Source organism: Podarcis pityusensis (genome assembly GCF_964106645.2).
Source record: "Podarcis pityusensis genome assembly, chromosome: 17".
NCBI classification, from domain to species: Eukaryota; Metazoa; Chordata; class Lepidosauria; order Squamata; family Lacertidae; genus Podarcis; species Podarcis pityusensis.
This window is the reverse complement of record NC_138042.1, coordinates 12,800,617-12,815,262: the sequence shown is the minus strand read 5'-3', so window position 1 is coordinate 12,815,262 and position 14,646 is coordinate 12,800,617. Positions and strand designations below refer to the sequence as shown.

At 45.2% G+C, this 14,646-nt stretch overlaps 1 protein-coding gene across 1 annotated transcript in view; it reads right to left on the bottom strand.

The window, feature by feature from the left end:
• PUM3 (pumilio RNA binding family member 3) overlaps positions 1-11,948 on the bottom strand; it is a 28,892-nt gene extending 16,944 nt beyond the window's left edge. The window contains exons 1-8 of the mRNA XM_080987812.1: positions 11,767-11,948; positions 10,289-10,471; positions 8,268-8,403; positions 7,000-7,075; positions 5,477-5,570; positions 5,330-5,396; positions 3,106-3,280; positions 309-412 (exon numbers count right to left, since the gene is read on the bottom strand). Coding sequence (XP_080843938.1) covers positions 309-412; positions 3,106-3,280; positions 5,330-5,396; positions 5,477-5,570; positions 7,000-7,075; positions 8,268-8,403; positions 10,289-10,471; positions 11,767-11,854 — 923 coding nt within the window. The 5' untranslated portion in view covers positions 11,855-11,948. The remainder of the gene's footprint in view (positions 1-308; positions 413-3,105; positions 3,281-5,329; positions 5,397-5,476; positions 5,571-6,999; positions 7,076-8,267; positions 8,404-10,288; positions 10,472-11,766) is intronic.
• Positions 11,949-14,646: the final 2,698 nt, after the last annotated feature.

Sequence of the window (14,646 nt, the reverse complement as noted above, 5' to 3'; positions counted from 1 at the left end):
ATTTGGGGCCCATCAACCTCTGGAGGGTCCCCGTTTCCCCACTCCTGCTTTTAAGGAGAGAGAGAGACCCAAAAGGCAAGAAGAAGCACTGGGGACTGATTTTGTTTTTGAAGAGCCTTTGATGTTCCCACATTAAATAAGTCATCTTGGAAAGATCTGCTGGGCTTTCACCAGCTTAAGTGTTTGCATTCAAAATGGAACGGTTTCAAAGTTATCTCAAGAGACGTTAAAAGGGATGAGAACACACTTTTAAGAGAAGTGCTACACAGTTGGCTGCGATACGCCTCATGCTAAATTGTTGCCCTTACTTTTGCGCCATTGGAGTCAGGATCTGTTTCATTTCATCCAGAATGGCCTCCCGCTTCTCAGGCTGAGCCTTCAACACTTCCTCTAAAGTTGGGTGTTCTGATGACTGAAATTTAAGAAAAGCCGCTACGCTGAATTTTAATGACATTAAAGAGCCAAAAGCACAATGAAGAATCTTCAGTATAAAGCAAGTCTGCCACTGTATCTTGACACTGTGACCTCATTAGACTCAGTTGAGAGGCTCCGTACAGACAGCACCTCTGATAAGCCACTGGCTTCCCTGTGATGGACCTCAGATGACCTGTGAAGGACGGTCCAGCTGGCACCTACTATTTAACCATTTAAGAGGGAACTGAAGTCTCCAGAAAGATCTAGACAAAAGGCATTTTGTACCTAGTGACCAGCAAAGGACATTTTATGTACAGCCTGAACTGCACTCCGTTTCCAAGGATACATTTGCGAGAGTTTATCTTGCAACCTGGTCTTATTGACATACTAGAGGTCCTGATGAAACATAATGACAGGCTGGAGAGAAAGCAAGGTGTATAAAACTATGCGACTAAAGGGTGAAACACACACATAGGTGTCAAATGCTCTGCCTGCCTATTTTAATACTGTAATTGGGTCAAAAAGAAGGGAAATGCACTAATTCATTATACAGTGGTACCTCGGGTTAAGTACTTAATTCGTTCCGGAGATCTGTTCTTAACCTGAAACTGTTCTTAACCTGAAGCACCACTTTAGCTAATGGGGCCTCCTGCTGCTGCCGCGCTGCCAGAGCACGATTTCTGTTCTCATCCTGAAGCAAAGTTCTTAACCTGAGGTACTATTTCTGGGTTAGCGGAGTCTGTAACCTGAAGCATATGTAACCTGAAGCGTATGTAACCACTGCATTTGTGTATTCATCCAGCCTCACTTTTGACCTTTTTGCTCCATCCAGTTTTACCTATACAGAGAATACTTTTTTTATAATAAAAAGGGCTAGAAATAAGGGAGAACTGCCCCATTATAATCTTGTTCACGTGTGCTCTGCAAAGATCCATCCTAACTGGGTACAACCTTTTTTGTTCTGAAGAAATACAAGATACTCTTGCCTTATTGTGGCCTCTCAGTTCCAGCATAGAGACTTTGACTCATTCAGATGGTCAAACCTACGATATCCCAATTCAGAGCAATGCAGGGTTTGGCTTCCTACTCACACATCCCCAACAGAACCAGGGCAGCTGTGCCTGAAATTGAACTGATAGAGGAGCCGGCGGTTGCACCTGAGTGCCCATCAGCACCACAAATCTGGTAGTGAAGAAATCTGACTTCTCTGAAAGCAGATTAAGGATCACAGTGCAATTTGCAAAAGAGTCCTATTAAAAAGGCTGAAGTAGCTCCTATTCATGCACAGCTTTTAAAAGGGTTAAAACAGCAGGTATAACTGCTTCTTACATTCACTTTGAGCTACCATTTCCAAAAGAAGACAGTTTCTAATTAGTGTGCAAAGTGGAACTCCTGTTAATTGGTCTCTCATTAAAGATATCCACAATGTGTGATCTGTGAGTCTTTAAGAGAAAATGATGCAGCACATAATGAAAGGAGAATTCAAGTAATAGCGTATTAGTATTCGTGGTTTCAAAGCTTTTAAAACAACTTCATTGAGCTTATTTTTTTAATAGGAATTGGAATGGCTCTATCCAGATTTTCAAACATGAAAATTCCTAATAAAACCACTCCCTTTCAAATGTAAGCTAATGATTACTTTTTAAATCCTTAAAAACGGCAATGGGGGGCATGGAACTAGACAATTTCAAACTGAAGTCAAAAGTCAAACATTGTATAGCAAGTTCAACTGTAAGACTTCTTTATACTGTACCTGAATGATCAATAATTGCAAACCAATCAACTTAAACAATGCTCTCCAGAGATCTCTAAATTCTGCAGGAATCAAATACCTATTTTTGTCTATAAAGCCTTTGCATTCAGAGTTTCACACCAGACAAATTAAAACGTGGCGACAGGTCTTTCAAGTTGGCCTCTGTCATTTAAGCAGAACCAACTTCTCTTAATAAAGTCAACCCCTAGAGAAGGGACCAAGCAAACATGTGTTCAGATGCCAATACATTTTTGAAACAGCTAGCTTAGATCTATGGATCAGGTTGCTATGTATCCCAGTTTTAATGAAGCTATCAAGATGTTAACTAGAATCACGGGAATGGCAGGTTTGCTTATAAACAGAATTCCTAGTTTTCATAGTGGCGAAGCTGGTATTCCCAAGACCACCTCTTCCTGGTGTAGATAAGACACGATATCCTTTAGCCCCAAGTATGCTCTGCTCTGCTCTAGTGAAGGACTTCAAAGATAGGAAGGAAATTCTGTCGGGGCGAGACACAAACAGCACTGACTGCATGTACAGAGGGGCCCACATTCAGTGCTCCAGCTCTGGAAATAAAACAGCAGTACAGTGGTACCTCGGGTTAAGAACTTAATTCGTTCTGGAGGTCCGTTCTTAACCTGAAACTGTTCTTAACCTGAAGCACCACTTTAGCTAATGGGGCCTCCTGTGGCTGTGCCGCCGGAGCACAATTTCTGTTTTCATCCTGAAGCAAAGTTCTTAACCTGAAACACTATTTCTGGGTTAGCGGAGTCTGCAACCTGAAGGGTATGTAACCTGAAGCATCTGTAACCCGAGGTGCCACTGTGTTTCCTTTCCCATTCGCCACCCTTCCTTTTCTCTCCCACGGCACACAGTATCTAAAATCTAAAAACAATACTGTGGGGGAAAGCTGCCAAAAAGTTGCCTCGATACACCACCTTGTAGACCTGGAATGTGTTCCCATACAGCTCCTCAGTCAGCATGTTCCTCTGCTCCAAAATGGCTTTGTCGTTATAGGCGTACTCCACCACAGCCGACGCTTCCGCATGGCGCAGCATCTTCCTGACCTCGCCTTTAAAGCTTTTGATTATCTCTGCAATTTGTGGCTTCGTTCTGTTTCAGGAATAAACACGGATAGCGGCTCAAAAGTCGGAAAAGAAAAGCGGACCAGAGACTTTGAGCAATCACTTATTAAACACAACTGATTTTTTATTCTTTTTCAACGGTGGGGAGAAAAGAAAGACTCTGATCCAAACTTTTGCCGCCACTAGCAAGGGGACTGAGCTGTCAGAAGGAGCAGCAACTTTTGCCACCTTCCTCTTCCTTTGGGGGACCCTGTGGAATAGTGCTGGGAGCCAGTGTGGTGTAGTGGTCAAGAGCGGTAGACTTGTAATCTGATGAACCGGGTTCACGTCTCCGCTCCTCCACATGCAGCTGCTGGGTGACCTTGGGCTAGTCACACTTCTCTGAAGTCTCTCAGCCCCACTCACCTCACAGAGTGTTTGTTGTGGGGGGGGGAAGAAAAGGAGATTGTTAGCTGCTTTGAGACTCCTTAGGGTAGTGATAAAGTGGGATATCAAATCCAAACTCCTCTTCTTCTTCTTCTGCAGGGGGAGGGATGAAGCAGCAGCCGTTGCCTTCCCTTCCTGCGACAGCCGGATCCCTCTGCTGGATCAGAAGCCTTCTGTGAACTGGAAGAGCCATTCCGTTCATGGAAGGCAGTCTGGATCCAGCCCACGTTTTATCTCACTGTGTGTGAGTGTCTTATGTGTATTAATATACAAAGTTTCGTAGGAGAGAGAGACGCCAGAATCAGGCCAATCACTGAGTGACAGTTTGGATCTGCTTGGTAGCCAACCCTAGTTTTTGGTTGCTTGGTACAAATCCTGACCCTCTCCAGGGCTTCCTGGCACTCAGGGAGAAGCAGAGGCTCATGCACTGAGCTAAGTTTTAGAGGTATTTGACTCCTGTAAAATTAGCAAAGATATATGACAACTGTGACAATCTATGTTGGAAATGTAAAGAAAAGGAAGGAACATTCTTTCATATGTGGTGGACCTGCCCCAAGGTGAAAGACTTCTGGGAAAAGATTTATAATGAATTGGAAAAAATGTTGAAATATACATTTATAAAGAAACCAGAGGCCTTTCTTCTTGGAATAACAGGTTTGGAATTTCCCAAGAAAGATATTAAATTATTTTTGTAAGCCACAACTGCTGCTTGTATTTTGTTAGGTAAAAAGTGGAAAACCCAAGAATTACCAACGGTAGAAGAATGGCAGATGAAGATGATGGATTTTCTGGAGCTAGCCAACCTAACTGGAAGAGTCCGCGACCAGAAGGAGGAGGAGTATCAGGAAGAGTAGATTAAATTTAATGATTACTTAGTTAAATATGTTAAGTTAAATTAAGTGAAAACAGCTTGCAGATACTTAGTTGGTTTAGGATTTAATTTATGTTAAGGGATGAATTAACATGTTTAATTTCATAATCTGAAGATCTAAGGATGTTAATGTTTAAGTTAAATTTTGTAAGAACTGCGATTTGGAAAACCGTTAAAAGGATATGCAATGAAATTCAACCAAGGGGAAGCGAGGAAGTCACTTAACAATGCTAATAAGTGTAATTTTCAATAAGGCTATGATTTATGTTTGTTTGTCTTATGTGTTTGTGTGTTTATAATGTTGTGAAAACCAATAAAAATTTTTTTGAAAAAAAGAAGTTGCCTACAAATGACATGGCATGACTTTTTAACATACGATCATGCTATGAGCTGCTTTAGAGTCATATATCCAAGTCATATCAACCAAATTGGCATTTTTCAGACGTGGGACAGACATCAGTAGTATCCAGTGGCTAGGAAGAGACGAAACCAATTTCTTTGTCTTTTGGAGCTAGAGGACTTTAGACACACAAGCATTTTCCAGAGCAGTGCCATGATCTCAGTGGGATCATCATAAGGAAGGAGTGGGTTTCAATAATGTTCCCTTCACATCGCGTTCTGCCTAAGCCCATTTCATCTTTTTGACACAAGAGAGTAAGCTGAGCAAGGATTTGAAGCCAAGCACCACAGTCCAGCTCCCTCATTCTCTCCTTTACACTCCGTTCTCTGGCTTGACTTCCCTCAGAAGTGGAGAGAAGCATAGAAAAAGGAAATACTTACCCATAGGCAAGAAGCTTCTTCACAATATTTCTGGAATACTTGGCTTTGCTTAGTTCGGTGAAACAATCTGTGGGATGAGAAACCACCATAAGAAGCTGTAAACACCAAGAGCTCCGAAGGCAAGCCATTTATTTCTGGAAACTGTACCTTTCAGTTCTTCAAATACTTCTTGCCTTTGCTCTGCGTTGCCAAACTGAATGTAGCACTGGATGACGCGGGTCGAATCGTGAGCAAACGCCATCTGTGGAGATAAATGGTTCCCTTGAGATGAATCATTCCCCCTAAGTCATTTAGGCAGCATTGCATTTCAACAGATTTATCTTCACGGTTGGCTTTAACAAAATTCCTAAAAGTTGTCTGCAGCTAACTGGGGCTGCCAAAACATAATACACTCCCAAAGAAATGAACCGTATGAGTGTGCTGGCATTAGACAAGTAAACAAACTAAACCAATGGGGGGGGGGGGAATGCCCCTGTACTTTTTACCGTTCCAGCATTTGGCATTCCAAGGGCTCCTAAAGGTAAAGGTACCCCTGACCATTAGGTCCAGTCGTGACCGACTCTGGGGTTGCGGTGCTCATCTCGCTTTACTGGCCGAGGGAGCCAGCGTACAGCTTCCAGGTCATTTGGCCAGCATGACTAAGCAGAGCAGCACACGGAAACGCTGTTTACCTTCCCGCCGGAGCGGTACCTATTTATCTACTTGCACTTTTACGTGCTTTCGAACTGCTAGGTTGGCAGGAGCAGGGACCGAGTAACAGGAGCTCACCCCGTTGCGGGGATTCGAACCGCCGACCTTCTGATTGGCAAATCCTAGGCTCTGTGGTTTAACCCACAGTGCCACCTGCGTCCCTACAACCAAGGGCTCCTACAACCTGCATTATTATTATTATAGATACGTAACAGAAACACTTGCAACACATTTCCTTACAAGGTGCACCAGGCATCATGGGATCCGATTCTGGAGGGTTATTCTGGGGGGGGGGGGTGTTACTGGGTTGTTTTGTTTTGTGTTTTCATATTGTGATTTTATCCTGTGAACCGCCCTGAGACCTGCAGGCATAGGGCAGTATACAAATTTAATAAATAAAAATAATACATTAATGATGATGGTAAAACAGATGAAGCATTCCAGTACAAGACAATACAATGAACGGATCCAGAGAATGGGATACAGTGGTACCTCGGGTTACAGACGCTTCAGGTTACAGACTCCGCTAACCCAGAAATAGTATCTCAGGTTAAGAACTTTGCTTCAGGATGAGAACACAAATCATGCTCCGGCGGCCCAGCAGCAGCGGGAGGCCCCATTAGCTAAAGTGGTGCTTCAGGTTAAGAACAGTTTCAGGTTAAGTACGGACCTCCGGAACGAATTAAGTACTTAACCCGAGGTACCACTGTATTCCTGCTTCCTCTTCCTGCTGCTTGCACCTGCTGAAAAGCTGTGTCCTGGGCTTGGAGACCTTTGAGGTACTTGGCAGGTGATGCAACAGGTAGATGAACTGTTAGGATGACCCTTGGGCCTGGGAACAGACATTCCACTTGCCCCCCCATCCCCCATCACATGGAGGCGCAGCAGAACCAGACATGCCCTTTCTCCATCATTACAAAACCCCAACAAGTCCAGCCATTTGAGAGTCATGTTTCACTCTATTCTGCTATCCTACTTACATTTTTTATTTTCCCACGAAGCAGCTCTTGGAGTTCACTCAACATCTTTTCCCGCTTCTCCTTCTCACATTTTTTCCTACAAAAACAAGAAAATTTTAAGACAATGCAACAATTATTATTATTATTCTTGAAACAGTAACTGAATTATCTTGTACTTTAAGTTAATTGGCATCTAATGTTGGAAGACTAACATGTTAAAGTGCTGTCCAGAAGCAACTGAGAGCAGCGTAACAGATTACAGTATTTGCTTATTGTCTGTTCCAAAACTCATTCCCTTACTACAATCAAAACCTTTTCTTTGGGGTGGGGAATATGGCAGGTAAGACGTTTGTTGCCCAACTTTATTGAGGACACAGTGCTGTATACCTTCCACTGGGAACTCTAATGATAAGGGCACCCACCCTTTTAGTGAAACACAGCACAGATTCAAAGAACTGTAGTTGGAAGGGACCCCTAGGGTCATCTAGTCCAACCCCCTATACTGCATGACTAGATCCTTGCCACTTTGGTAGCAGAGTGGAGTGCAGCATGATCAGCGCAATGGATGGCTGAGGGGGGAGAGGAGAGCTCTCACAACCACCGAGTAAAGCAGATTAGGTGAAGAGATTCCCACTTGCCCAAGGCCATTTAGTGAGTTAAGACTGAGCAGAGATTTGACACCACACTTTTAAAGCAAAACCACTTGAAAGAGGCATGGCTTCTGCCAATGAATTCTGGGAGCTGTAGCTTGTTAAGGGTGCTGAGCGTTGCCACGATACTCTTATTCTCCTCTCCCAGAATTACAATTCCCAGGGTTCTCTGGGAAGAGGGACGGGTTGTCAAACCAATTTGAGAACTACAGCCCCCAGATTAGCTGGTGGGGAGCCATGGCTGTTTAAAGCAGCATCATAGCACTGCAAAAGCAAGGTGTGGAGGCGGCCTGGGGTTCTACACTTAAGCCAAACACTTAACAGCAGGTGACAAACACTGCAGGGTGCTCAACTCGCAGGTAGCCTCTTTGTCCAAAGGTTCTTTTGTAATATGTAATCCTTTATCCATGCTTTAATGAAGGACACATATTCATCTAGTTACGATTTTATTTTTTTAATGAACCTAAAACACTGACGTACAGGCTCAGTTTTATAATCCACACAGACAACTGCAGCAATAAACCATGTCTGTGTGTGCATTATACTGAAGTCTAAGGCAGGACAAATTTTCTTCCTTCATGAGAAGGAAAAACAAGTTCAGTGTTAAGTTCAGGAACGTGCAGCGCAAGTCGTTCTTACTGCCTCAGAGATTCCCAAATCTGCTTTCCCTTAAGCACCGCATCATAGTTGGCTTTGTCATTCAGCTGTCGGCTCTGCTTCAGCTCCTTCTTCTTCTTCTTGATGTCGTCCCATTTAGGCTTCTTAGGCGCCGACCCTGATGACAAAAATGCATTCATTTTGTAGCACACTTTAAGACGCATTAAACGTCACACAAGTTAATTAAAAAATAGTGCCAACTGTTGGATGCAGACTGCTCTGCTCATGGGATCCTCTCCGACATAAATACTTCCCTAATCAATTTTTGTCAGCTGTGCCTCTGTTTAAAATTCCAAGAATGTCAGTCTGGAGGAAAGAACCAACTTTTAAAAACTGTTACAGCTTATTCTGAAACAGCAGCTTGCTCATTTACATGATACCAAGTTGAACCATGGATACATATAGCCCAGTAGAGTAGACTCAGACAAAGGCTCTCTAGTGACTCTCCACCTTTCCTTAATCTCCAAATGCCAAAGGTTGAACTAGCAACCTTTTCCATACACCTGCTCTTTATCATGGAGCTCTGACCCATTTTATCCTGATATTACAGGTGTGGGTTTTGCCCAAGGCAAGCTCTGAAAACTCATGACGTAACTAAAATCTGAACCTCAGGCTCATAACTCATGCTCCTGACCATCCATCCTTGCTACATTTACAATGGCAAGCGTGCCGCCGTCAACCTTGGAGCCAAAATCGTGACTGGCTGGGTATTATTCCAGGAGTTGTATGGCTATTGCTGCACCTTTCCTCACTCCCATGTTAGGAGGAAAGCTTGGGATGGTTTGGCTGCTGTGTCGTTGAGGCACGAAGAAGATACAAGCCAAGCAGCAGCCAAACTGTCTAGTTCCCTGCAAGAAAGTCAGGCAGGACCCGTCCTCGCCCCCGGTGCCAAGCTAGGAGGGAGTGGGACCTACCAGTCAGTGTTAGAAACTCAGATAGGTTCCTAAATGGCTCCCTAAATCAAGCTTACAGCCACCCAAATGGAATGTCTAGCTGCCATTTGGGGGCAAGACAGCTCTAAAGTCTTATTTTTCAAAGGCTGGACTGACTGTGATTGATTCTCAGTTAAACAGCTGGCTAGTTCAGATGACAACCTTGAGCAGCGTTAAGAGCTTGGAGAACCTAAAGAACAAAAGTCACGTGATCCAGGGACAGTCCACATATATATCGGCCTATTCCAACATCTTTTTCATAATGGTGACTGCTCCTGTTCAGGCGCCACAGAAAAAGCAGTTTGATTTCTGAAATTCCTTCTGCAGATAACATATAACTGATAGAATTCTACAGGATGTGTTGTTAGTGTGTGAAAACAGGTCAGATCCAATGATCCCCACATGGTGGAGACGTCAGGCACCATCCTGGTGCCCAGGCATCTTCACTTGGTTGCAAGTGGACAATAGCCAGGTGCAAAATGCGCCTGGCTAATTTGAACGCTGGGCGGGACCTAGGAACCACAATGTTTTACTTCACTACCAAGGCCAGCATAGCACTGTGGGGCCCTGCTTCAAACCACTGTCTCAGCTCTAAATGCAAGTTTTGTGCAGAGATGAATCTACAGCATGCAGGCTGGTCACAATTCACACATTCTTTAAAAGAAAACATTCATCATTAAGATGTAAACTACTTATAGCTCATCATCTGTATAGGTACCCGAGTGGATTGGAACACTTAAATTTAAAAAAATCACGCAATACAAAGTGATAAAACCATAAAAACACCTCAAATAGGAACAACTAAAGCTACTCAGTAAGCTAAACCAACTAGATGAAATACTCAAAAGCCTGAGCAAATAAGACAGGTCTTGAACTGGCACCAAAAAAAATGGCAACTTCTATGGGGATGGCATTCCACAAACAGGGCCAAGGGCAGAGAAGGCCCTGTCACATCATCAATAGATTGTGGACAGTAGACGCCTTCAAATATCTTAAAAGTAGCAGATTCACTGAGACATTTATCTTTCTTTGATCAATATATCTTTAAACAAACCCAAGTATTATTCTCACCTCCTTCTTTATCATCTTGAAGTTTGCGCTTCCTGGTAAATTTTTCTGATGGTTGTTTACTCTTGAATTGTTTCACTCCAGTTTTACCAGGCTTTTTGTTTCCTCTCTCAAATTTCTTACGTTTAAATTTCGGCTTGCCATCTTCACCACTTTTTCTATTTAATTTGGTTGGAGGACCAGTATCTATTTCAAGTTTTCAAAAGAGATAATTTCACAAAATCAACAACAGATCAGTTTGTATTCAATATGTATTATATTCTTCTCAGTCCAACTTTGAAATTTCAATTCAGGGAGCATAAATGGAAGAGCAAAAGGCAACATGGGACAAAAACCTTAAGATGGAAAACGCATAATGTACTTGTATATTTTGTAAAAAATAAAATTAAATTACTTTTTTGGTAGAAACCGCTTGATTATTAGATTAGTTTTTATCTAACAATCCCTACCATTCGGTGGACTTACATACAGTACATAGCATACAGCTAATATGACAGAACTTTTTTCCAACGGATATATTTTGAGTTACCCTTTATCCCTGCCACTGGTGTGCTTAAAGCAGAATTATATGCTAAAGTACAGGGAAGTGTTGTGGGCATCTTCACATCAAACAGTCTTCCACTTTGTTTGTAACAGTGATGTTAAAACAGTTATATGAAACATGTGGCTTGTCACTTCCTGGGGGTAGGGAACTGTATTGATTCTATACATTCATACCTTAATTTAATAAATAAAAAGTGCCTACATGATTTTTTTAAAAACAAAACAAAACACAGTCTTCCACTTTCCAAGTCAGGTTTCTTCACATAATTATGGTGACTAGAAAATGGCCCACCCTCTGTGAGAACGAATTCAAATTCCACACTGTCTATTCATCATTAGAAACGTAGAATACATAACAGGATACATTATTTAACGGGAACAGAATTTGGATCAAGTGGACATACTGCCATGCTGGAAAGAAAACAGCAAACAAAAACGCTGTCACTACTTCTGCTACGGTGAAGAAAGGATTTTTAAAAAATAAAATCAGAGGGACTACAAATTGTGGTGTTCTGTTATTATTATGGGATGTGGATGGTGCTGTGGGTTAAACCACAGAGCCTAGGGCTTATTATTATTATTTGAATTTATCTACTAACCCCAGAGTCGGCCACGACTGGACCTAATGGTCAGGGGTCCCTTTACCTTTACCCCCCTATACCCGGAGGTCTGAAGGCGGTTCACAGAATTATTTCTGTATGTGTTAAATTTGTATTGCACTTTTCCACCAGATGGTACACAAAGCAATAATAATAATAATAATAAAGCCTCCGCAAGATCTCGGCCAGCGACCTCCAACTCCCAACAAGAATTCATCTCTTCCCCAGACCCGGGCGATGCGAGGGAGGGGAGGGGCCCATAAAACACACCCACGTCCCCCCCCCAACCCCTTTGCCTTCGCCCTCGGAGGGGAGGCCCGTTTCCCGCCCCCGCCTCACCCTCCTCGGCCTTCCTGGCCAGCTTCTTCTTCCCGGGGCCTCTTCCTCCTCCGCCTGCGGGTCCCCTCCGTCGGCGCTTGGCTTCCATGGGAGGGAAAACTCGCTTCCTCGCTCAGCCCCACGTGCCACCCTCCCGGCAAAGTCTCCAGCCGCACTTCCGCTCTCTACCCCAGCTCCTTCCGGCGGAAGCTCGCTCCCATTGGACGCAAGGGCCTCGCGAGAAGCCGCGTAGCGGGACACATCTGTTGGCACTTCCGCTTCCCGTTGGAACGCCGGCGGGGTGGTCAGCAGGGGGCGCCTTCCGCCACTCTCCCGGTCTCCAAAGGGGAAGCGGAAGTGACGACCGCGGCTTCGGGAGGCCCATAGACGTAGAAAGGATACAAAGTGACACGCGCGCGCCCGTCTTCCTGCTTCCCTCTTGCGCGGCCGCGTCCCTTTGCGCGCTCCCTCTGCGGGGAGTCTCCGCGCGGGGCTGCGTGGTGGCGGCGGCGACACCCTCAGGCGGCCGCGCTCGGAGCAATGGCTACGCCTTCATTCCCTATGCAGCTGAGCAGAGGAGGGAGCCTCCTCGGGAGTAGGGAGCCTTCAGGGGAGAGAGAGGAAGCACTTCTCCTGCATAGCTGTCAACTTACAGATTTGAAAATAAGGGACCAGCAGCCTCGAAAACAAGGGATCAGCAGCCAAAATAAGGGATTTTAGTCAACCAGCTGAAATACAAAGTTAAAAGTGACCAGATACAGTGGTACCTCGGGTTACGTACGCTTCAGGTTACAGACTCTGCTAACCCAGAAATAGTGCTTCAGGTTAAGAACTTTGCTTCAGGATGAGAACAGAAATCGTGCTCCGGCGGCGCAGCCACAGGAGGCCCCATTAGCTAAAGTGGTGCTTCAGGTTAAGAACAGTTTCAGGTTAAGTACGGACCTCCGGAATGAATTAAGTACTTAATCCGAGGTACCACTGTAATTTGGGAGAGCAGCACCGGTTTTTAGCCCTTCGTTTCCAGAGGTTGCTGCTCAAGACACCAGCTGATGAAACACTGCAATTAAATAACTACAAGCAGCAACCACTTTTCGCGCAAAACGAAGTCTAAGCTACGAAGAAGCTGCTGCAGTTCTGTATCTTTTCTCTCGTGCTCCATCTGCAGCTCAGTTCCATCAGGCGGGGCAAGAGGAAGAGGAGGGGGTGGGAAATAGCGCCCGAAGTAAACCTGAAGATCAGACCATCTATGCTAGTCTACCACTACAAATCTATGGGAGAAGTGCTTGCGGTCCTTCCTCTGCTTTCCCCCTCTATGCTTAGCCCTTGGAACACCTGCCTGCGCTTCCGCCTTCGCCTCTTCTCTCTGAACTGCTTTCTCTATGGTTGCCCTCGCTCTCCTCTCAAGGCTCCTCAGCAATTCATAGGCCGCACCAGGCTGCCCATCTCATCTGGGTCTTTCGGCGGCGCAACCACAGTATGGCCTAGCAGGAGTGGCGGCGACAGGCAGAGGGGAGGCCCCAGGCAGAGACGCTCAGTTCGGCGGCCGCAAGGGGGCCCGAGGCTCCCGCCAGTCCCGGCGGGAAGGGGCTCCCAGGGGCCAAGTCTGGTGAGAGGAGGCCGGAGGGGGGCGGGCCGGGCAGCCAAGCAACACAGTTGGAGCCTCCCTCCTCTTTGGCCGGGAGGGAGAGGAGCTGCTTCCTTTGAAACCTGGGAAATTTAAGGGACAGCAGCGGGACACGGCGCTGGGATAAGGGAGTTTCCCGCCAAATAAGGGACGGTTGACAGCTATGCTCTCCTGTCAGCCAAGAGCCTCCTCCCCTTCATCCCAAAGGGGGCGAAGAAGGGGTCTTTTTGGACTCCAACTCCCATCATCCCCTTCTGGCAGCCCCAGCAGTGAGGGAGGATGGGAGTTCTAGTCCAAAAAAAAGAAAGACGAAGGCCAGCTGGGAGAAGCAGATGGGCCCCCAGGGGGCGCCCAGCCTCGGATCGTGGCCACGGAGCCCAAGCAGGAGCTCCCAGCCAGCAGGCATCAGGTCCTGCCTTTGCATCGGATCCAGATCCCGGGATCCACTGGCTCGTCTTTCAGGTGCTGCCGGGCTCTCTGTCGCTTCTCCTGTCAGAGCCGAGGACGACGCCTTCCCTTCTGCAAAGCGGGTCTTGATTGCATCTGAAATCTCCTCTGGCTGCATCCAGACGCCCCGTGCATTGAGAGTGCGTCCCTTTGTCCTCTCCTAGGATTTGTCGTTAGGTTGAGGGTGCTGGGAATTGTTGCTCTGGGAGGGGTGAACTACAGTTGCCAGGGAGAAAGATCAATGTATTCAGCCTTTCTTTTCATTCTATTTAGATCCCAGCAAGAGCCATCCAAACAGAGGTGTGAAATAAACCATGACTAGAATTACCCAAGCTGGGGCATTAAGAGAAGGAGAAACTTGCCAGTTATTTGTACGTGTAAGCAAATATGGCTTATGTTAATGTAGGCTGATATCTGGACAATTAAAGCCACCTTCAGGTACAGGAAGATTCTCTTAAATGAAAAATGTGGTGGGAAATTATCCAAAATAAACTTCTTGTTCATTGCTCTTCGGTTCTGCAGACGGCATCATTGGTAGCCAACCTTTAGAACCCTTCATTTCTTAGTAAACTATTTATTTATTTATTTATTTATTTATAAGAATAAAGCAACCCCAGGATTCAATTTATAAGCTTCTAAAATTCTTCTGCAGCCTTCTCTACAGTGGGAAGAGAAAAGAGGATTAGTGGATTACTCACTTTGCTGTGATTATGTGCAGCCCTCTAGTACATGGCTTAAAGACACACACAAACACACCCTTTTGTGTTAATAGCACGCAGAACCAGCCAAGGCTGTAGCTGCATCAGACAAGGAAGACCCATGTACAGCAG